This window comes from Theropithecus gelada, chromosome 11 (genome assembly GCF_003255815.1).
Source record: "Theropithecus gelada isolate Dixy chromosome 11, Tgel_1.0, whole genome shotgun sequence".
Lineage (NCBI taxonomy): Eukaryota > Metazoa > Chordata > Mammalia > Primates > Cercopithecidae > Theropithecus > Theropithecus gelada.
Window position 1 is genome coordinate 38,604,900 of NC_037679.1, and position 24,700 is coordinate 38,629,599.

The 24,700-nt window shown below is 38.9% G+C and overlaps 1 protein-coding gene across 4 annotated transcripts in view; it reads left to right on the forward strand.

Moving 5' to 3' along the window:
* The window catches only part of SYT1 (synaptotagmin 1), a 600,120-nt gene extending 577,101 nt beyond the window's left edge, over positions 1-23,019 (forward strand). For all 4 annotated transcript variants that reach the window (XM_025402035.1, XM_025402033.1, XM_025402036.1 and 1 more), the window contains 2 exons: positions 14,760-14,893; positions 19,929-23,019. In XM_025402035.1, the coding sequence (XP_025257820.1) occupies positions 14,760-14,893; positions 19,929-20,135 (341 nt within the window). In that variant the 3' untranslated portion in view covers positions 20,136-23,019. The remainder of the gene's footprint in view (positions 1-14,759; positions 14,894-19,928) is intronic.
* Positions 23,020-24,700: the final 1,681 nt, after the last annotated feature.

A 24,700-nucleotide genomic window follows, 5' to 3' on the forward strand; every position in this document is an offset into this window, starting at 1 on the left:
ACTCACTCATTACCATAGGATGGCACCAAGTCATTCATGAGAGATCCACCCCCATGACCCCATGACCCAAACACCTCCCACTGGGACCCTCCTCCAGCATTGGGGGTCAGATTTCAACATGGAATTTGGAGGGGACAAATATTCAAACTATATCACATATGTTAACATTTGAATTTTTTGTTTGTTTGTTTGTTTTTGAAATGGAGTCTCGCTCTGTTGCCCAGGCTGGAGTGCAGTGGTATGATCTTGGCTCACTGCAACCTCCACCTCCCAGGTTCAAGCAATTCTTCTGCCTCAGTCTCCCGCATAGCTGGGACTACAGGCACCAACCACCACGCCTGGCAAGTTTTTATAATTTTAGTAGAGATGGGGTTTTGCCATGTTAGCCAGGCTGGTCTTGAACTTCTGGCCTCAAGTGATACGCCTGTCTCGGCCTCCCAAAGTGTGGGGATTACAGGCCATCATGCCCAGCCTGGATTTTTAATTTATAACTTTTCACTATTAGATATATGGCACATGGACTTGGATTTTTAGTGTTAATCTGGGCAAGTAAAACAGGGAGGTCTGAGCCTGTGATTTATAAAAGTCTACATATCAGAGAATTCCATTTCATTTAAACCATCTTAAGATATATGGATTTCCTATTTATGAAAATCACATTAGGTTAATCGTGAGTTTGATTATGCACAGGAAGACTAGAGAAAGCCAAGGGAAAAAGTAAGTTCAAAGGAAGACAGTCCCTCTAGCGACCTCTTTCCCTCACTACCTAAGCGTAACGCTATCCGAGTATCACTGAATGTATGTCTTATGAAACTGTATATCTCTATGTAGAGACGGAAGGAGAAAAAAACATGAAAGATGATGTTTAGAATTAACAAATGCTTAGCTCTCTAGCTGTAAAACTTGTTTGTACTCCCTGACTATAGAGCCTCAAATTCAAATTGAGCATTTCCAGCTGAGTGAAAGGTGCCCGCCCGCCTGCTCTGAATTCCTCTCACAGTTATTGCTCTACCTAAGTCATTCAGCAAGAAAACACACATGGTCTTAGGCTATCTTTCCTACTACAAAAAATATGGGCGAATTTAAATACAACTTTTTTAGGAATTGATGTCTTCTCTTCCCAATTGAACTATAAGTTCTTTAAAGAACAAATTGGAGTCTACTGTTTTCTGTGTGCCTTCATTCTCTTGCAGCCCCTAAGAGTTGCTCAGGAAAGCTGGGCATGGTGGCTCATGCCTATAATGCCAGCACTTTGGGAGGCCAAGGCAGGAGGATCACTTGAGTTCAGGAGTTCAAGACCAGCCTAGGCAACATAGCAAGATCTCGTCCTCCTAAAAATCAAAAGAATTAGCCAGGTGTTGTGGTGTGCACCTGTAGTCCCAGCTACTTGGGAGGCTGAGGTGGGAGGATCAGGATCACTTGAGCCCAGAGGTTGAGGCAGCAGTGAGCCATGATTGTGCCACTGCACTCCAGCCTGGGCAACAGAGCTAGACTCTGTCTCAAGACAAAACAAAACAACAACAAAAGAGATGTTCAGTAGATATTTATACGTAACTGGTTCATTCAGGTATCTGGCAAATATTGACTGGATCCCCACCGTGTACCAGGTTCTGTGTCAAGCATGGGGATACGGAGTTGAACAAGACACTGGCTGAAAGATAAATACCTGGCACATAACAGACACTCAGTCAGTGAGTGAATAAATGAATGAATGAATTCTGTACCACAAAGTTAAGAGAAAATATCAAGAAAACTGGAATCACCATTTAAGTTATCTTACATCCGAAGTTATCAAGGTGAAAGATGTCAGCCTGGCAGAATGCCCACGATTCTAGAAAATCTGGGGAAAACAAAACAGTCCCAGCATTTGTTCATCTGGATCATCTCCATGACTATTTAGTAGTATGTGGTGCTAGAATCTTGCAAAGAATTCAAGTTTTTCATAGAAACCAAATTTTCTATATAAGGAATTTAACTAATACCCCCACTCTCACTTCTCAGGGATAGAGCGACATATGTAACGAAATTTCTTTTGTCAAAGAAATCAGTGTATACAAAACATTATTGTATTTTTTACTGAGATCTGAAATACTGATGTATGATGATTGACTTTAATCACAAATTTGCTTCATAAAAGTCTGTGGAATCAGCACAGAATTATATTCCTCCATGTCATTTTCCTATATATGGTATAATATTAAAGCCATAGTTTATTTTATTTTTATGTATGTATGTATTTATTTATTTATTGAGATGGAGTTTTGCTGTTGTTGCCCAGGCTGGAGTTGGAGTGCAATGGCGCGATCTCGGCTCACTGCAACCTCTGCCTCCTGGGTTCAAGCAATTATTCTGCCTCAGCCTCCCAAGCAGCTGGGATTACAGGCATGTGCCACCATGCCTGGCTAATTTTGTATTTTTAGTATAGATGGGGTTTCACCATGTTGGTAAGGCTGGTCTCAAACTCCTGACCTCAGGTGATCCCCCCGCCTCAGCATCCTAAAGTGCTGGGGTTATAGGCATGAGCCACCATACCTGGCCCTTGAGCCACCGTGCCTGGCCCCATCATTTATTTTTATTTTCTCCTTCTAATATTGTAAGAAAACTAGATTACCAAGCTAGAAGTTGATCTCTCCTGCAAAGCTATTTATCTCCTCGATGTGCAGTATGCCAGCTGATTTTAAACAGAATTTTGCAGCTATATGAAAGAGAATCACATTTGGTCATCAATGAATTAAAATGAACTATCTCTCAGGAAGGATAAGGAAAATCAACATTGAAATATAAAAACTTAATAATAAGCCAACTAGCATGTTCAAAGCTTCTGTTTTTAAAAAAGGGCCTACATTATTAATACTATAAAATTTCAAACCAAATATTATTGGTATTAAAAAATTATCACTTTTTCTTTTTTTTTAATTATTATACTTTGAGTTTTAGAGTACATGTGCACAACGTGCAGGTTTGTTACATAGGTATACATGTGCCGTGTTGGTTTGCTGCACCTGTTAACTCGTCATTTACATTAGGTATTTCTCCTAAAGGTATCCCTCCCCCCTCTCCCCACCCATTGACAGGCCCCAGTGTGTGATGTTCCTCACCCTGTGTCCATGTGTTCTCATTGTTCAATTCCCACTTATGAGTGAGAACATGCGGTGTTTGGTCTTCTGTCCTTTTATCACTTTTTCTAATGGGAGAAAATAGTGCATTGTTCATCCTCTTCCAAGTCCATAGGCTCAACAGAGTCACTTAAGGATACGAAGGGGGTAGCACAGGGAAAGAAATTCCCAAAAAAATAAGTTTCTTTCCTTTTTTTTTTTTTTTTTTTGAGAGGGAGTCTTGCTATGTCACCCAGGCTGGAGTGCAGTGGCACAATCTCAGCTCACTGCAACCTCCGCCTCCCAGGTTTCAAGCAATTCTCCTGGCTCAGCCTCCCGAGTAGCTGGGATTACAGGCATGTACCACCAAGCCTGGCTAACTTTTGTGTTCTTAGTAGAGACAGGGTTTCACCATGTTGGCCAGGCTGGTTTCAAACTCTTGACCTCATGATCCACCCGCCTTGGCCTCCCAAAGTGCTGTGATTACAAGCGTAAGCCACCAAGCCTGGCCTGATTTTCTTTTTTAAGCAAAGAAAGAAGCACTGAAACGTTTTCAGCTAAGAAAACTTAGAAGCCATTACCCAACCCCCTAGGAAATAAACCCAAAACATTGAAAAGTACTAGAAATAGTTCAAAATGAGGAAATGAGAGTGATTTTTTCACTTTTTAGAAGCATTTCCAGGTCTCTCCCTCAGTTATCCTAAGATTATCTCAGTCCATACACCGCCTAATTCTTCAACGGCAGAATGTTTTAAAAACCTGCAGATATTTTAAAGCAAGTGCATTCAAGGAATAGAGAGTTAATGAAAGTAAAATTGATTCTGGCCAAACCAACTGTAGAACTGAGTGAGCCTGAGTAATCCCACTGAAGAGCATGAACCCCATGTAGTCATATGATGTATAAGATACCCTCTATTCTCACATTATTTTCATTTTGTACTCATGTTAAAGTGTCTGGAGACTGTCTCTATGTGGATAAGAAGTAGCATTAATTCGTCATATTACATGTACATTTTTTAAAATCCTAGCAGCAATGTTACCAAGTAACAATGTTACTGATATTATTTCATCAATTAGAAATGCTGAATTATTTTTAAAGAAAAATCTCGCTAGTGACCTTTCATCTGATGTAAATAAGAGGCTAAGCCTGCATCTCAAAAAAAAAAAAAATGAAGTCAAATTTACCACTTGTAATTTTGTTTGCATTACTGAATCATTTGACTTGTTTTTGTCTTTGTCTTTGTTAATCAGCTCATACAAACAGTTTATCCTCAGTCATTCCACCAAGCTCTTTGCAGTCATCTAGAAATAATCAGGCATTATTACTACTATTCCTCCTCTCATGTGTCTGCCCTTCCTGAAAGATTTTCCAAATAAAAGGAGAAACAGGTTTGCCTTATACATGAAGAATTTCACCATAAAATCTGAACAGAAAGATCCAGATTATACAAACATAATGTACTTGCCCTCTACTAAAGGTGGTGCTCCAGCCCTCACACTGATATTTCACCTGCCCATAACCATGCCCCACCTGAGAACTCTTTCTTTGCCATATTCTTATTTTCCAGCTTTTGTATATGCGTCTCTACATTTTTAGTCAAGAAGCTGGCAGTCACATGCAGTCCATTTGCCAATGTTGGAAATGACTATTGGAATTCAATGGTTTCCCCCACCACTAAGAAAAATGCTTTCCATTTAATTCGTAATAATAACAGTTTGCATTTATGTTTTTTATCCATTTCAAAGCACTCTGCCACCATTAATGAACTAAATCAGCCTTTGCTATTTTATGATCTGTCTCATTAAAATGGAGTTGATTTTCTCTGTGGTAGTCACTTGCGTAATGTTGTTTTTGTCTAGCAAACCCTGCACTTAACTAATGTAAATTCATTTTTAAATTGTGTGTTTACATAGAACATTTTCCCAGAATATATTTTTAATGCTGCATCCTTACAACAGCATTACAGGGAGTATTTTATTCTATATAGACATTTTAAACTATAAAGACACTTAAAAATGCTTTAATGTAGTCTTCTCTAAGTACTCGTAAATTATTTATAAAGACACCCTTAAGTAAATGTGTTGAAACTGCCAGTGGTAGAAATAGAAATTGTTTGCTCTGTGAGCCTTATTACTACTTAATTATTTGTATACTATTAAATGATTGGCTTACTGATGAACTAAGGCTTACTCAATAAGTAAACAAGAAAACCTACAGTTGGCAAAGAAACTCTGAATGTTAAATTTATTATGTTTTAACTCTGTCTCTGTTACTACTGGACCACTTCATACAAGTGCCTGATGGCTCTTGCCTAGGAATTTGATCTAATGTGGGAGGAGGATGTCTCTCTGCAAATGAGTGCAGGCACACACTTAAAGTTTAGGCAGAGATGGTATTCTAGTGACTCTAGGTTGAGAAACTATAAACATTGGTTGGTTGCCGCCCACCTTCCATCCTCCCTTCTTTTGGCTAGAGCCTTCTGGCTTCTGCTTGAGGAACCACCCTGTCCTACTCTAGCCTTGTGCTTAGAATAAAATTGAGCTTACCCCCAATTCCAGAGGTAGGTCTGCCTGGCCTTCCTAATGATTTAAAGATAGACACAGAACTCAATTTAGCTCATCACATTCTTTTAGACATGGGGATTAATATAGAATAAGTATTTCATCTATGTTAGTCCAATCAGAATACACTTAGGACCTTCCCTGGAAATTCTGGATGTAGACTGTCTTTTCCCTTGGGTGGTATAGTGTGATGATATAAGACTTGTAGCTGGTACAGTCATTTGCATCCATAAGAGGAAAGCCTAGAATGGCTGGAAGATAATGGCTGGGGCCTTGCTGATACTGTTGGATTTGTATTAGATAGGGAACAGACCAAACTGCTCTAACAAAGAGATTCAAAGTTACAGAGACTGAAAAAGATAAAATTTCCTTTTTAAATTCTTTTTTTGTCTTTTTTTTTCTTTCGGTGGAGAATGAGATCTTGCTATATTGCCCAGGCAGGTCTCGAACTTCTGGGCTCAAGTTATCCTCCCGCCTCTGCCTCCCTAAGAGCTGGGATTACAGGTGTGAGCACCCGCGCCCTGCTAAACTTTTTATTTTCCTTATGTCTCCTTTTATCTACCTCATAACTATGTGGCTAGCCAAGACTGATAGGCAGTTTGCAGTCACGGGGTCAGTTAGGGACCCAGGATCTTCCTATCTTGTTGTTCTGCTGTTCTGCGAGGGTATTGTCTTCAGGTTGCAAAGCCTGTGATGCTTCACCACCCTCCCATCACAGCCTTGTTTCAGTTACAAGAAAAAAGAAAGGAATAGTGGAGGGCAAGAAGCTTATTCTAATATAGGGCTTATCAATCTAAGTTCTGTTGACATTTTTGGGCCTGGTCATTATTTTCTGTTTGGGCTTGTCTTGTATATTGTATGTTTAGCAGAATCCCTGGCCTCTACTGCCTAGATGCCCGTAGCATCCCTCTCTCCAAGTAATGACAATCAAAAATGTCTCAGACATTGCCAGCTGTCTGGGCAGGAAAACAGCCCCCCACCAAGAACCCCTGCTTTAAGGATATCTATGGAGGTTACACATATCACTTCCATGTAAGAGTCAGAAGATAACAGTCTTCTGACTGTGTATCTCCCAGATAAAAGTCTGGGAGAAATATTTCTAGCTGGGTGAACTTTTGCCCAGGTCAAACTTCAGGGACTCTATTGCTAAAAAATGAGGGAAAATGAATTTCAGGGGACAATTCAAAATCTCGTCCACACAGCCGTACTTTTGAAGCTTTCTATCATATTAGTCAGTAAGTTACCTTTACAATTTAAACAATTTGGAATAGGTTTTTCGGTCACTTGAAGTTCAGAGCCCTAATTGATACCAGTGTTATCATCTTTATCCAACACTGTAAGTTGAAAATAGTGAACATTATCCAAAGAAAAAAGGATAAAAGCAATAATACCTGAAGATACTCAGAAGCTGGGTACTGGCTGAGAAGGGATTGAATAAAACAGCAGAAATGAGGCTATTTCTTATCAAGAGAACTGTGGTTGAAATGGAAAGGCCATGGTCACAGGAGCCTGCGGTCACTGTAGTAGTTAAAAAAAAAAAAGGCAGTATAATTATGCAAAATTACCAAAATGAAAACTGCAGGCATCTTGCATTATTTGGCTTTGAACTGCTACTTTCTAGTTCTCATTGTAAATACAAAAAGCATTCAGTGGCTCCTTTATATCTCACACAAAAGGATCATTGCTTACAGCCAGCTGTTTGGCAATTATATTTCTAGGAAGTTAGCATAATTTGAGATTAGAACTGCCTGAGAAGAGGGGGATGGTGATAACATTCTAGGGTATTAAAGTAGGGTATGGAATAGTGATGGTGGAAGCTCTGATTTTAGAAGTGAATGGCCTTTCCAAAGTTCATCTCAAAGCCAACAGTTCTGAATTCAAAACATATTTTCCCATAAGAATCTAATTTCTTTAAGTTATTAGATTAGCACAGGAGTCCTCCAATACCAGAAAAGAAAGAGATATGTACTTTACGGTAGTACAAAAGAAAATACTGCAGGGCAAAGGAAGATTTGTCTGAAGGTTCAAACTGAGGAAATCATTAGTAAAATCTTCAGGGAAGAGGTGACTTTTAAACTAAGCTTTAGATGAGGAAAGAAAGAAAGGGCATTTCAGGCTGAAAGACAGTCACTTCAAAGACACAGTATTTAAAATTCTCCTTGAGGAATAGTAAGTGTCTACCATGAGTACAGCATAGGGTTTGTGGAGATATGACAATAAGTCAGGACGGGGCTGTGAATGCATGGTGGAGTTCAGACTTTTTAGTCCACAAGCCACTAAAGAGTTTTAATGAGGAGGATAGTATGATCAAATATAGCTTTAATAATTATATGAAGAATGCTTTGAAATTGAGGGCATTACTGCAGGAGAATTGGATTTCTGATCTTGAGACGTGGTAGTGGGTTAGAAAGAGAGAAATAACCAGAGAAACAATGTGAAGGTAAATTGGCATGGGAGGTAGAGAAGAAAGAATCAAATATGGCTTCAAATTTTTAGGTTTATGAGGTTGGAATAATGGCACAAGGACAGGCTTAAAAGGAAAGGAATGAGCTCAGTAGGTCTCTGTCTGCAGGATAAGAGAAGAGTTAAGGTGGTTGTGGCCTTATAGCACATGGGCTGCATTTAGATTTCTGCAAAGCTTGCCCATTGGGGTCCCTATAATTGGAGAAAAATCACTTACTGGATTTTGTACCAAGTTCCAAAGTCTTCCTCCAAGTTTACTTTATATTACTTGTTTGGGATATAGCTCCACATGTTGAAACTGTGCCTCTAACAACAGTGTTGGTGAAGACATTGCATTCCAGTGCCAGATTCTGTGGTCAGAAATTTTGTTTCAACAGAGGTAGCAATAATCTCGGAAGCATAGGTTGCATTGTAGAGTGTCTGAGAAAAGGGGTGCAGAGAAAAATCCTATCAAACATGTGTTAAAATCATGTCAAATGTGATATACTCATAAGAACATGCTCTTGAACATCTTGGGGCAGAGGAAGGGATGGGAGAGAATAAAGGAGGATCATCTCATGCTCAAAGAGAGAAAAAGAAGGGAGCAAAGGAGAGTTTAGCAGGAAGGGTACTGTGGAAATGCCAGCAAAGGTGGAATCAGGGATTATCTGGAAAAGAGAGAATTTCTGGGGTGCCTGTTGATCCACATCCGAATTCCTTATGTCTATTCCCTCCACACTGTTGAAGTCATCAAACCAACCAAACCTTTGTATAGCATGGTGGGTGATGGAGAAGAACAGTAATTGCAACAGCCAGGAAACAGGCATACCTCATATACCATATATGTCTGTATATTATATATCATCTCCTCTTGCTCCCTGACCAAAAAAAGATGGCAGATTCATTGTATCCAGGGTATACTGATGGAGGCAAGTAGGATGGAATGCCATGCCTGAAGGACTAGGTGGAGGTGATAGTTCATGCCACTTAGAGCTAGATATTGGAGCATCAGGGCTAGATTAACCTGCTAGGTACTGGTTGCTGGAAGGAACCCTTCAGAAATGAAACTCCTACCAATTAATATGAGAGATCTATGTTTCACTCAAAGTTAATGCCAGAACATGGACTAAATGAACAAAAAAGAATGGCACCAGGCCACAGGTGTCTACCTCATGAATTGTACTCAGAAGGGGCTGCCCATTTGGCAGAGTTGTAGAATGGCTAGTTCATCTTTAGAGTTGTTCATAGACTGAAGCTGATCAGGTAATTACAAAACCAGTCAAACAAGGTCTATAGCCTCATCCCTGAAAATAGCTAGTGAGACCAAAGTAGTCATCTGGTCACCATGCTAGGATCCTCTGCTTCCCTCTCACATGGCATAGTCAGTGTTCCAGGTCTCCACTGTCTTGGAGCTGAGGAACAATTTGATTCGCTAAGTCATATCACTGTAGCTTTAACACAGTGACTTCCTATTCCTCATTCTGAATAGGAAAAAGTTTGGGGTGGAGAGTAGTTGTACAGCTAAGCGGAAACCAGAAAGAAGAAAACAGACTATAAAATTTTCTCAGAGCAGAAAGGAGTCGAGGAAAAGCAAGGGAGGAGGTATGGATATTACCTCACTCCAACAACCAATACATACTACCACATCTCTAAGAACAACAAATCTCAAGCCTGAGGGATTCCTTTTCTCTAATTCCTCATTTTCAGCAGAATAAGGAAAGTAGATACTCCAGGCATAATATAGCTAAGTGTATCAACATTAGCTGGCCTCAGAATCTGGAAAGAAGCTCAGTAAATCAGTTTTGATTCACACTATCCTCCAGCCTCAGTAATAAGATTCCATTTGGAACTCTGAGTTTAACTTTTCAGCTGTGTGTGATTTGATCTATTGATGTCAGAAATGGGAGCAAACCATACGGGATGTTGAATCAGTTTCCCATCTCACACCGTGAGACCACCTCATATAGGTGGTAATGAAAGAAATGCTCCCTTTGTTTTTCATCTCATACATGATGACATTCTTCAAAACGAACCAGTTGTTTAGAGTGGGTATGCTTCTTTCCAGAAATAAACTGGGACTGGGATAGCTTGGCTTACTTGTGCAGCAAATGGGAAGACTTTTTCCCAGTAGCTAATGGTGGTTACCAATTCAGCAAAGTGAGTTGAAGGAGAGTCTGATTCACAGATGCTGACTTCGATGTTAGCCCTTTCATAAAACCATAGTAATAATTAACAATGAAATGTGCCAGCCACACTTTGAATCACTTTCCATGTGGTAACTCAATTTAATTTTAACAACTTTATGAGCTAGGCATTATCATTTTCACTATTTTACAGTTGAAGGAGTTATGCCACAAAGAGGTGAAATAACTTCTCCAAGACCACACAGCTAGAAAAAAGCAGAGCCAAGATCCAAGTTAGACTGGCTGTAGAGTCTGTACTTGTAAACACTGCACTAAATTGTCTCTCTGACATATCACAAAGAGCAGCAGGTTTAGAGTCAGGATAAACTGGTTTGAATTCTTTAAAAAAAAAAAAAAAAACAGCCTTTCTGGCTGGGCGCAGTGGCTCACTCCTGTAATCCCAGCATTTGGGGAGGACGAGGTGGGCAGATCACTTGAGGTCAGGAGTTCAAGACCAGCCTGGCCAACATGGTGAAACTCCGTCTCTACTGAAAATACAAAAATTAGCTAGGCATGTGCCTGTAATCCCAGCTACTTGGGAGGCTGAGGAGGGAAAATCGCTTGAACCCGGGAGGTAGAAGTTGCAGTGAGCCAAGACCGTGCCACTGCACTGCAGCCTGGGTGACAAAGCGACACTCCATGTCAAAAAAAAAAAAGGACTCAACTACTTTTTTAAGATAAGTTAAACAAACAAAAGAAGTGAAGTGTCCCACGTCCTGCATCTATTCCATTAGCAACAAGGATTATCTAAATGATCATTGAAGACGGGGTGTCAGTATTTAGATGATGAAGGTTTCCATGAGTTCTTGTTTTGGGGAACAGAATGAATCCATACAGTTGCAGAGATACAGAATGCCTAGAGACAGTAGCCCAACTTTTTGGTTGCAGGTTTCCTATGCTATTTACATGTTTCAAAAAACCTAGTGAATGTTTAGATGTTATGCATGGTGTCCAGCAGCCGTACTCAGGAAAAGCAAGAGCAATATTTGTGAGTTTCATTACATCTTATTTTATTATTTCCATAAAATTTTGTTTTGTTGTGCAATCACGAGGACTTCTAAGCCACCAACAAACTGACAAGGATTTTGCTTTGCAGAACAACCCCTAAAACAGAAAAAATTCAATTATCCAGTGGCCTATTTTGTAGGAGAGGTAATCTTTGCTTTAGAATTTTCAAAAGTGTGTTCTTAAAGCACAAATGTGACTCACAGATGGGTGTATTTCCATTTAGAGGACTCAGTCAGTAGCTGGGGATGGAGGAGCAAGGTCTAGATCTCAGAAAAAGTTACGAACAAGCTAGGCAAGAGATTAGGGATATCGCTAAAGGGACCCACGTTCAGGACAAGACTTCAGTACAATGAAAGAACTAAAAGACACTTAGCTCCTTGGCAATCAAGACTGGAGGAAATGGAGAAGCAATCTAAGACTTCAGATTGTTGGGCTAAGAAGATGCTCGAATGTGCCCATCCAGGTACATAACATATAGTCTAGACTTATCCAGGCACAAAAGCTGATAAAGAACTCTAAGTTTCTTCCAGCTTTTGTTTTGATTAAGATGGGAATTTTGCCTGCAAAGTAAGTGCTTTGGTACCTGTGCCAGGGTCAATCTGCAAAGGCAAAGACCAAGACTTCCCGTTTATAGCAGTTCCAAACCTGCTCCGCTTTCAGCCCTCTGGTTTTGTTTGTTCATTTGTTTTTGTTGTTGTTGTTTTGAGACTCTGGCTCTGCTGCCCAGGCTGGAATGCAGTGGCATGATCTTGGCTCACTGCAACCTCCGCCTCCTTGGTTCAAGCGATTCTCCTGCCTCAGCCTCTGGAGTAGCTGGGATCACAGGTGTGCACCACCACACCCAGATAATTTTTGTATTTTTGGTAGAGATGGGGTTTCACCATGTTAGTCAGGCTGGTCTCAAACACCTAACCTCAGGTGATCTACCTGCGTTGGCCTCCCAAAGTGCTGGGATTACAGGTATGAGCCACTGCACCCGGCCCCCAACCCTCTGTTCTCTTTTTTATGTATCATGAAATGTAGAATACATCTAAATCATCAGAACTGGCACCCTCTACTTACAAAAGCAACAGATCAGCAAGTCCTAAGTTAATTGACCTCACCATCTACCTCTCTTCCCCCTGCCTTCTATTGTTTCTCAAACATGCAGAAGGAGGTGCTACGTAGGGCCTTTGCAGGTACTGCTCCTTCTGGCTGGTACCAGCATCCACCATACAGCGAAATGACTGGTTCTTTCTTGTCTTTTGGTTCTCGGCGAAAACGTTGCCTTCTCAATGAGGACTTTCCTGATCAACCTTATTAAAATCACCCTATTCTCCCCAAGGCATTAATAACATCATGTCAGAGCTTTTAGCAAAATCTGAAACTATCCTGTTGGGTTTTTAATTTGCTTACTGAAATGGCTGATGTGCAAGGTTTTTTCTCATCACTTATTGTGTTAAATTAATCAGTAGATACTCAGAGTGCTTCTCTTGAGAAAATCTATGCCTCAATTAGGTTGATAAAGTTTCAACACATGAACACAGGAGGCATATACAGTATATACATGTATTGCATCAGTGCCAAAGAACAACTGGAGACATGACTATCTTTATAAAATTGCAAGGAGTTGGATGGGGGAGCTAGGGAACTTTATAAAACAAACAAGGTCTCTGAACCAAAAATCAACTGTGTGTGAACCAAAAATCAGTTGGCTGTAAACAGTAACATGAATTATCAGTGACATTTTTTGCCTCCATTTACAACTGTTTACGGTGGATTATTTTTTTTTAACTGATCATCTCTTTAGTTTATGGAGCTGGTTTCATATCTCTAGGCCTGGTTTTTAAAGATATTCTTAATTTTGATGAAAATCTTCATTATGATCCCCTGGACTGGATGTCACATTTTTAAAAATCTCCTAACAACATGTATCCTAGTAATGTAGGCTTTGGGGTAGTGGGAAAAAGACAGGAATGGGAGTCTGAAGACCCAGACTGAGGCCCTAAATAAGTTCCACTTATTCAACAAAAACTGAATATGTGCCAGGCACTGTTTTAGCAAATTCAAATAGTGAATATAACAGACAAAGTGTCTGTCCCTTAGGAATTACGTTCTACTGGGGATGGGCGGGGAAGATAAAAATACCCTTTTTTCATCTGCAGTTTTCTCTTCTAAAAATAGGTGGCATTAGACCAGATCATCTGGAAAGTTTCTCCCAGCTCTACATGTTCCGAGAGAGAGAAAAGAAAATTTGAAAGGCTTAGCAGTAGTTATTTTAGGGAAGTAAAATCCTAGATTTAAATTTTTTTTCTTTTTGGTCATCATTGCTTTCTGATATTTTTTCTATAATGAACATGCGTTACATATGAAATGGAAAAATGTTTAAGAAAAACAGTAGAGATTTTCCTTTCAACCGTGAGCATTGGTTTCTAGTGACCTGAAGGTACAACATTCATCCATTAGGAATGGGAGCTGTAAATGGAAATTGTCTTGCCCCTGCAGTGACTTATTAATCTTTGCCTAATGAGGCTTTAGGGAAACTGCTCAGGGGATCTTTATGCTCCTTTTCCCATTGCTTCAGTATGTACCGGTCTCTTCTCTTTTCCTCAAACACTTGAAGTTCTTCTCTACCTAGGAGTATTTAGGCTCAGTTGGCCTGATCTTACCCTTCAACCTTCACATCTCAGCTTAAATGTTACTTCCACAGATGCCTTACCAGAGCAAACTAAAACCTAAATTCCCTATCTGCTTTACTACTCACCATATCATCCTTGGTATTTCCTATATTATTTCTACTCTGCTTTTTTCTTACAGAGCACTCTTGTCAACTTGTAATTTCATGTCTTTTGTTTCTATATAAACTTAGTATATTTTTCCCCACAGTCTGAAGCTTCATTGTGAAGACAGGGATAGTCCGTTGTGTTGAGGCTATATTCCTAGGGCCTAACAGTGCCTATCACATCATAGGTATTCAACTAATATTGATTGAGTAAACTAATAAATGAATGAATAAAATGGTTCTTTTGTCCTCTCTCTGTTAAGAGTTTTATTCCCATACAGGGTTGTGCTGCAGGCAAGCCCTTCGCCAGCTCACAAGAGTGAACTGTTAATTTTTCAGGGATTTTGCAAGCCAATTGTTAAGCTTAGTGGCTTGACATTGGCCTCGGTTGGAGTATATATACAAATACCATAGACATAGGAAAATGCTACATGTTAAGACTTTTTTCTTCCCCAAAGAGCTGGTTTACCAGCATACTGCTACTCTCATCTTCTAAATCAAACTATAAATAGTGAGCTGTCATGCAAAAAGCATGCCCCATAGGTTACTTAAAATATTTCAATAAAAAATTACTGAATTTAAAAAATACTAAACACATGCTATATAATTATTTACCCATGGGAAATACTTAGTTCTTTTATAAGCTAAATTATAATCTAAAATATGTGTCTCTGATCTCCTAAAGTTTCCTTCCTGTTTTTCATTCAGATCCTTATGTGAAGATTCACCTGATGCAGAATGGTAAGAGGCTGAAGAAGAAAAAGACAACAATTAAAAAGAACACACTTAACCCCTACTACAATGAGTCATTCAGCTTTGAAGTACCTTTTGAACAAATCCAGGTAATGTCAAACATAATTTTGTCTTCCCACTCAATTTCATTCCTTCAGACCACATAAATTATACACACAGACCTTGTAAGTTACCAGCGCACATGCCTTCATTAGAACTGCCATTCTTTCTCCCATGCACATTTGATGCTTGAGCTACATCAAGAAGGATAGGATAAAATATACAGCGCAGGATGTGCTGACTCATCAGCCCAAAACAGCTGGCACTGTGTTGAGCGGAAAAAGAGGAAAAGCAAGTAGGAAAAAGAAAATCAACAGAATAATTCTGCTCACTCAAAAAGTGCATCTATAAAAGTTAAAAAGCCCAGAGAAAAACATGAGCTTTCACTATTTACTCCCAGACCATAAATAAGTCTCCTCATCAGATCTTTAGAGCAAAAAATAGTGACAAGAGAAATATTTTTGGTTGATGCTAAATATGCCGCATATTGAGTCTTTATTAAAAAATGATTAACAATAGAAAAATTAGGCTAAAGTTGTATTTTCAATTATTTAAATTCAGCTTCCTGTGTCTGAGTTGGAATGGATGGCCATTTTAGTAAAAATAGAGACTTAATTTGCCAGACAATAATTATGATGGGAAATATTCTATTAAATGTCCTTGTAGTTAACATGTTCAAATTAAGTTGCTACATGTAGCCACAACGATAACATGCAACCTTATCATTTAGGGGTTTTTTAAAATATTTACATTTTCTCACCCCATCTCCATAGTTAGCCTATAAGAATCTAAAGTTCGGCCGGGCGCGGTGGCTCAAGCCTGTAATCCCAGCACTTTGGGAGGCCGAGACGGGCGGATCACGAGGTCAGGAGATCGAGACCATCCTGGCTAACACGGTGAAACCCCGTCTCTACTAAAAAATACAAAAAGCTAGCCGGGCGAGGTGGCGGGCGCCTGTAGTCCCAGCTACTCGGGAGGCTGAGGTAGGAGAATGGCGTGAACCCGGGAGGCGGAGCTTGCAGTGAGCCGAGATCACGCCACTGCACTCCAGCCCGGGCGACAGAGCGAGACTCCGTCTCAAAAAAAAAAAAAAAAAAAGAATCTAAAGTTCATATCCAATAATTTTGGGCCATTTCTCGCAAATCTTTAATGGGCATCATAGAGTCAAACTGCATGAAACAACACTGTTATTACATTTTATTCAATAATTGGCACAGGTGTATATTTTCAGTGATGTAAAAGTTTGCCCATAACTTGAAGGAGAAACAAAGAGCAGACATCAAACCTACAACGAAGAACCTTCTAAAGTTCCGCAATAACAAATATTCTTTAGTATTTTATTTTATTTATTTTAATTGCCAAATAGTAGTTGTACATATTCATGGGGCACATAGTAATGTTTTCATATATATAATGTATTGTAATCAAATCAGAGTAGTTAGCATATTTATCATCTCAAACATTTATCATTTGGTTTGGGAACATTCAATATCCTACTTGTAGCTATTTGAAATTATATCATATATTATTGTTAACTATAGCCATCCTATAGTGGTACAGAACACTAGAACTCATTCCTCCTATGTAGCTGTGATTTTGTATCCTTAAACAAATCTCTCCCTATCTTCCCGTTCCCAGTCTTTAGTATCCTTTGTTCTACCTTTTATTTCTATGATATCAACTTTTCTTTAGCTTCCACATGAGTAAGAACATACAGTGTTTAACTTTCTGTTCCTGGCTTATTTCACTTAACATAGTGTCTGCCAGTTTCATCCACCGCCACAAATGACAGGATTCATTCTTTTTTATGGCCGAATCATAGTCCATTGTGTATACGTACCACATTTTATTTATCCATTCATCTGTTGTTGGACACCTAGGTTAATTCCCTATGTTGGCTGTTGTGAATAGTGCCATACCACCCTTAATAGGCCCAGTTGTGTCTTCATTTACCTTTAATCTATTCTTAGAAGACAGTATCTTATGAATGAATCACAGCTTTATTCCATGAAGAAAACTAACATAGCTACCTTATTTTATAAAATATATATTTTATATATATAAGTATAGCTATATAATATATACATATATAAAATAAGTATAGCTATTATATTAGCTTTCTTCATAGAAACATTAATCCAAAGACATATATATATATATAAAAAAAATATGCCTAGGTCCAAGTTAACCACTTTATGTATGTAATCTTATTTCATCCTTAGAAGAACTTTGTGAGAAAAGTACTATTGTTATTATCCCAATTTTATATGTAAAAAAACTGAGGCTTAGAGTTTCTTTATCTATAAAGTAGGAATGATAAGGGTCCTTGTCAAAGTGAGATTATGCAATAAAAGCACTTGGAACAGCGCCCAATACATAGGAACACACAGTAAACGGTCCTATCATCATCATCATTATTATTCACATGCTAATGTCCTCTCTTTTTCAAGTTAGCATTTTATTAGAAAATGGATCTAACCATAAGATTAAATCAGTATACAAATCAGTGCTGTCTAATAGAATTTTATGACGATTGAAATATTTTGTCATCCATGCTGTCCAATAATATGGTAGCCACAGGTGGCAAATGAGTACCTCAGTCACTAATTTGACCAAGGAACGTTATTTAACTTCCATGTATTTAAATTTAAATGGATACAGCTAGATGTGGCTGGTAGCTACTGTGTAGTATAGGGCGTCTTAAATGACCAAAAATAACCAATAACTCTACCATCTTCATATTGGTTAATAGTTTTAAATACAACATTTATCATATAAATTTTCCCATGGTGTCAAAATTATACATACTTATTTATTTTCAATATCTGTTATATAAGTAAATGCAGAGGACACCGGTTCCCTCTTCCCAATAACTTGTTCGCTAGCCTGAACCAGTGGGCCCCTTGCTTTGGACCCACTCGCAAACCCTCAAAACATCAATTTCTTCCAACAGTTTATTTGCAATATTTCTTCAGTGAACTCAAAGTTCTAAGACCTTATTCCTATGGAAACTAACACCTCCTGGCATTTAATTTTTTTAATTTCACTAAATAGTATAAAGCAAGGCACTGAGATGAAAACTCCCATTGAGCTACAATTCTATGCCTTTAAAATAAATATCCTTTTCAACTACAAACTGCAGAAAATGCAAATATATCGAAAGTGAAGCACATGAGAAATAACACATAGGTTAGATTTCTGGGGCAGCATTTCAGAGGCAATAACATTTTGTCAGGACAGACAGAAACTAAGCCCAATACAGAGTACATTAGACATGGAAACAATGAGCATTCCTTTGGCTGTATCCCTCTTTCTCTACTCCTTGAGTCAGTTTGTTCCTTTTTTTTCCTTTTTTTATAGGTGGCAACTTTTCTAGTCTTTACCTTTTCCTAGAAAAAAATAATTGAGTATTTCACATGCTAAAATAGGGGTTTAAGTTTCCCTTATCCTGAGGTTATAAGACAATCTGCCTGTTCTTCTGTCTTTCTCTATCCCTATGAAATGTATTATGAAAGAAGCAAAATACGCGAATTTCCAAATGCGTGTGAAAATGTCAGACTTCCTCCCCCAAATGTAGAAATAAACTACATACGCAGCTGGAAACATTAATCCAAAGGCTTCACAAGGATATTTTGTCTTGAATGCTACTAATCAATGCATTCCTAAGTGGAATAATCAAACTCTAAAAACTTCTGTTGCCTTTGTGTATCATGTGCCCCGCCCCATTCATTACAATATGATGCTTCCTGATAAGTTTGCTTAGGACAAGTTCTAAGAATCAATATAGCCTTCTTCTTGCTTCCAGAAACTACCCAGTGGATAGTTAATTCCTTTAACAATGGAATCACTCCCAGGGAAGTTTGTCTCTTTTATTGCCAATGTGTTGCATTTTACATTCTAAATTCCACTTTCAGAAGTGATTGCTTTCTCTGTTCTGAAGCTGTATATCAATGACATTTCTCATTTCATTAATATAATAAATCAGTCTTCAGCATATAAAGTCCACTAAAGGGCTCTAACTCAGCTGGCTCTTCATCTGGCCCTAGCTTTTATAATTATATTTTCTGCTACTTTTAACTCTGGCAATAAATGTTACATATTCCATTTATTTTAAACTCTTATCCTTACACTCAGCTGTTAGATTGAAACCATCACATATTCTGCTAAGTAAATTAATTACTCAGAAAGTAGAACTGAAATGTGCTTTTAAAAAGTATATCTTTTATACCATAATAGTACAGGTTTGCTTTCATCAGTTTAATCATTCAGAAAAGGAAGTTATCAAATAAACTTTCAAAATCTGATGGAATCATTGAAGTAAATCCTATGTAGCCTAAAATGATATTTACATTTGATATCAATGCCAGATACATAGTAGTTACTCAGTAAATGTTTACTAAGAGAATGTATGGATGAGAAAAAAAATCTTTATTACTAGTTTTTAAAGACTTTCACTATAATGTCATGTTTTATGCTCACAGTCATATGATTAGTTGAAATTCTACATTAATTTTTTTGTAACATGCTGTCCCCCCTTGAAATTGGATTATTGCACATGGTTGCCTTGGGAATTGTAATCAAATAGAGTGGCCTTAACACCAATGCCAGAACTTTCACTGATGAGACAACTGAAGCAAATGAATTTAGAGGTTAGCACAAGTTGACACAGACCCCATGGCACGGAGGTTTACAGCATAGGCTCTGAAAACCAAACAACTCATTCCTTAAACAACCTCAGACAGGTTATCTAACTTCTCAGAGCTTCAAGCATCCTTATCCGTATAACGGCAATATTAATAGGATCTATTATGAGAAGTAACTGAGTTCATTCATGTAAAAGACAGTGCAACATATATAATAAAAATTAACGTTTGAGTAGTAAGATGATGATGGTGACAATTATGATATAGTAACGGAAAAAGGAAATTTGGACTCAAGTTTCTACATTCAAGTCATTTTCATCCTCATCCTAGTGCTTGGAGACTGATTCTTTTATTTCCAATTCTTTAGTGCTCAAGGAAGCTTTATAGTCGGGCCTTATCTCTAGAGCTAGATGATTCATATTCGTTTCATGTCTTCTTTCAGAAAGTGCAGGTGGTGGTAACTGTTTTGGACTATGACAAGATTGGCAAGAACGATGCCATCGGCAAAGTCTTTGTGGGCTACAACAGCACCGGCGCGGAGCTGCGACACTGGTCAGATATGCTGGCCAACCCCAGGCGACCTATTGCCCAGTGGCACACCCTGCAGGTAGAGGAGGAAGTCGATGCCATGCTGGCCGTCAAGAAGTAAAGGAAAGAAGAAGCCTTTCTGCATTTGCCCATATAGTGCTCTTTAGCCAGTATCTGTAAATACCTCAGTAATATGGGTCCTTTCATTTTTCCAGCCATGCATTCTTAACACAATTCAGTGGTACTTCGAATCCTGTTTTAATTTGCACAGATTTAAATGTAGAGAGCCCCTAAGTCCTTCATCATACCACTGCCCTCCAAATCTACTCTTCTTTTAAGCAATATGATGTGTAGATAGAGCATGACTGAAATTATTTATTGTATCACACTGTTGTATATACCAGTATGCTAAAGATTTATTTCTAGTTTGTGTATCTGTATGTTGTGTTTCCTAATCTGTGTATATCTAGATGTTTTTAATAAGATGTTCTATTTTAAACTATGTAAATTGACTGAGATATAGGAGAGCTGATAATATATTATATGGTAATATAGTATCGTCTGCATTCCAGCAAAAATATCAACTCGTAAGGCACTAGTACAGTTAAACTGACATCTTAAAGGACAACTTAAACCTGAGCTTTCTATTCAATCATTTGAGAACCAAGATAAACTTACACCACATACTTGGTGGGTGAATCCAATTTTGTAGAATTCCTACACAGGCAAAATAGCATGATCTGAGCAGCAGCATCCAGGCTGACCTCAAGGAAGCATAGCCACAAACCAGAATAGCATCTGTCTGTACATATTTACAAAGCTAAAATAATGGCTTCACTCTTACATTTGAGGAAGCAACTGAACAGGAGTCAATGATTTCATATTACTCCTTGTAGAATAACAACAAGGTGTTCCGTGCGTGTGTGTGTGTGTGTGTGTGTGTGTGGTGTGCATACATTTGTTTGGGGTTGGGGGAGAAGAAGCTAAGGGGAGAAGTTAACATTTATGAACTATTGCCTGACTATTTAAAAAGAAAAAAGTAGCTCTCCGTTATCACCTTTATACAAAATGTGCATCCTGTGAATTCTGTTCCAGATTTCACACCTATCGTAATTCCAAAAGGTTTGCACATTAGAGTTTGTAACAAAATATTTTATTATATAAAACCAGATTAGAAGGAATGCAGGATATTTTTAACACAGCAATCTGTGCTTATTACACAAAATTACTTTGTGGTAAACAGACAGTATTGTAATCCCATCAAAAGATGAAAAAAAAAAAAAAAAAAAAACAAAAACCAACAACAATTAGCCATAGTTCTGAATGCACTTCAATTAAGCCAAAACAGACAGCTAGTGATCTTTTTATATGCTCTTTTTACTTAAATAAGTTTTAATTTGTCCTTTAAAAAAAGGTGAAACAAACCAAGAACAAGTTCTAGAAAACTGAAGCAACCTCTTACGTATACTAGATGCTTGATTTAGGAGGAGTTTTTAAACGTTTTCAATGTTATTATGTAGTAAATGGCACTATTATGAAGCTACTAGTCATTCCATAAGAGTCTTAAAGGACTGCTCTGTGTAACACTGTGACTGCCGTGTGTGCTTAGACCCGTAGTTTCCTCAGTGGATAGCACTCAATTTATTCCGTAGTGATATTGTAACGATACTGCCATTCCCTTCTACTGCACTGCCCAAGGTGTGTGTAGCACAAACAGTTCTCATTACAAAGGACCAATCCAGAACTGAAAAGCTATGCATAGGACAAGGAAGATACATAGAATGGGGTGGAACACAGCATTTTGTCAAGCACTGTGCAATATTCCATATTTTTCCCCACTATGGTAGAGAACCACTTCGTGGAAGGGCAGCCTATTATCTCACACTGCATCTAGCCTTTTCTCCCATTCACTTCTGTGACCCATTTTAATTCCCAGGCCACAGACAGTAACGATGCTGTGAAATGAAAGTTTGTCTTCACAAATACCAAAACAAAATGGAGGAAAACTAAGCATTGGCCTCATGTTCAGTCTTCAGGATACCACACCATGTCTTTTCAAAAACTAAAGAGAATTCAAAAAGGGCTGATGGTAGGCTTTGAACATGGGGTTGGCTGTTTCCCAATAAAACTGGAATTCCTGTCGTTACTGTTTCCTTATCAAAGAAGGGGCACTTTTGCCTTTTAGGCCAGACACAGCAAACGCTTTACAATTGGCACAGACATAAAGGATAAAAGGAAAATAACATCACCGTCTGCTGATGGTCCATACTTCTTTAAACACATAGGCAATAGAAAATACACACAAGTCAGAATGTGAAATTAAATAACGGTTTGAACAGAAAATTCAAACAAGACTCTTTCCAATTTAAAGGGCCAAACCCTACCAAAGAGAGGGAGTTGACTGGCTTTTAAAAAATATTTAAATACCACAAATAACATTTAATTTCACTGTATTCAGCTTTAAGTTGTACACAATGAAACCACACTTTAAAACAAGCAGGTTCAAGCTGCTGAATATACATTATTTCTTGCATTAAAGTACTACTAATGCATTCTCTTGCAACACTGCCAGAAATGGGATTGTCACCACAGAATTAGTTGGTACTATGCCATCTTTCACAAGTCAGTGATGGAACCTGCTTTATGACCAAGATTCATCCTCAGATAAGCCACATGTACCCTTCTGACAAAGCTGTGTAAAGTATTAGAATCTGATGCTCTAGAAAGATCCTAGTTGCCTTTGTGTATATTTACTGCCTGCTTGAGTGTTTCTATGTGTGGGTTTTCCCTGTATCTTGTAGAAATGTTGGGGTGTTTTCTTCTGCCATATGGCTCGTGGCCTGCGAGCCAACTACTTCAGCTGTATTTTACCTTCATTTTTGATGAGGTGATTTAAATTTTGTTTCACTTTGTGTAGTGAATTCCACAGTAGTTTTCCGATGGTTGTTAAAAATGACTTAACATATTACACAGATATTCAATAAAAATGTTTTATTTCCTGTTGATGTTGCTGCCTTCCCACTCTTTTCCTCGCCTGACTCTGGTGGTAAGCCAGTGGCCTACTGACTTTGGGGGACTCCTGGAAGCAGCAGCAGCTAAAGAAAACTGCACTGAATGCCAGCGTCTGAGTCACATCTGAATACAGAATGGCTGGAGGGAAGACAACACCCGGGAGCATTTGGCCATGACCGCGTGGCGTTCCCGGGCAGTGTCATTCCCAACATGTGTTTCTCTATGCTTGTCTGTCATCAGTTCATCTGGCAAACTCTGAGGCTTTTCACTTTGCCCAACATGTGTCCTTCAGGGTTTTCACTCCAGAACCCAAGTCACATAGCTTCTCCAGAATGGGACTGAAAACAAGACTATTTTAACCCCCGTTTCAGAGGACAGCATGATACATTAGATTCTATGCCTACTGCAATTGCTAGGGGAAACAAGTAAACATTTTTCCTCCACTAAATTTAACATTTATCAAGTGCCTACTGTACTGGATGCTGGAGCCCACAGTCTTAGGCTGATGTAAATACACCATCCCAATGCACTGTGTTTGCACTTAAAAGTAAGGGTGTTGGGTCCCTGAGGATTTTTTTTTTTTTTTTTTTTTTTTTTTTAACAGAGTCTCGCTCTGTTGCCAGGCTGGAGTGCCGTGGTGCGATCTTGGCTCACAGCAACCTCTGCCTCCCAGGTTCAAGTGATTCTCCTGCCTCAGTCTCCCGAGTAGCTGGGATTACAGGCACCTGCCACCACGCCCAGCTAATTTTTGTAGTTTTAGTAGTGACAGGGTTTCACCATGTTGGCCAGGATGGTCTCCATGTCCTGACCTCGTGATCCACCCATCTCAGCCTCCCAAAGTGCTGGGATTACAGGCGTGAGCCACTGTGCCTGGCCTATCCCTGAGGACTTTTACTGGCTCAATCGTAGTGGATACCATGGTGTATCACCATGATCCCCCTTCAGCAGAGAGGTACTCTTGTTGCAGCTGCTAGAAGTAGTGCTTGCTGATAGCTGACAGCTGTGTTCCTCTGTGCTCCACAGAAGGAACCTGTCTCACCTAAGTTTATGCACCCTCCCTGGGAGCAGCCCACAATCGGCTGCTGATTCTGTATCTCTCTGAAGTGCCATCTCAGAATCGTAGCCCCAGGGGTTAGTGGAGACTGCTTTTGCCACTGCACTGCAGTTCAACTTCTTTCTCTGCCCTGTTGGTTTTCTTCACTGCTTTGCAGGTGTTGCTCCTAAGAGCACGCCCTCCAATAAAACCCCTTCCTGTACAGCTTCATCTCAGAATCTGTATCCTGGGGATCCTATCCCACAACACATTCTTTGGGGAGGAGATATCAAAGACTTTTCTAGAGAGGATAATACAGCGAGCGAAGTACTAAAGGAACTGGCAGGAGTCATCCAAGTCAGGGAGTGAGCAAGGCTTCTGCAAAATTTATCTCACTTGACAAGTGTATTCATGATGGAGTCTTTGAGGGCTGGCTACATCACACTTCCTTCAATCAGTACTATCAGTCATGGCCAAATAAAAATAGGAACTAAACCCAAACTGCTAAGACAACCACGGGAAAGATCGCTTAATAACTATATACTGTGAGGAAGTTGTTGGCAAAGGGTTCAAAAATCTAAGTTTATAAAAGGAAACTTAAGGCACAACTCGGGTTAGAAATTTTTTTAAAAAATCAGCAT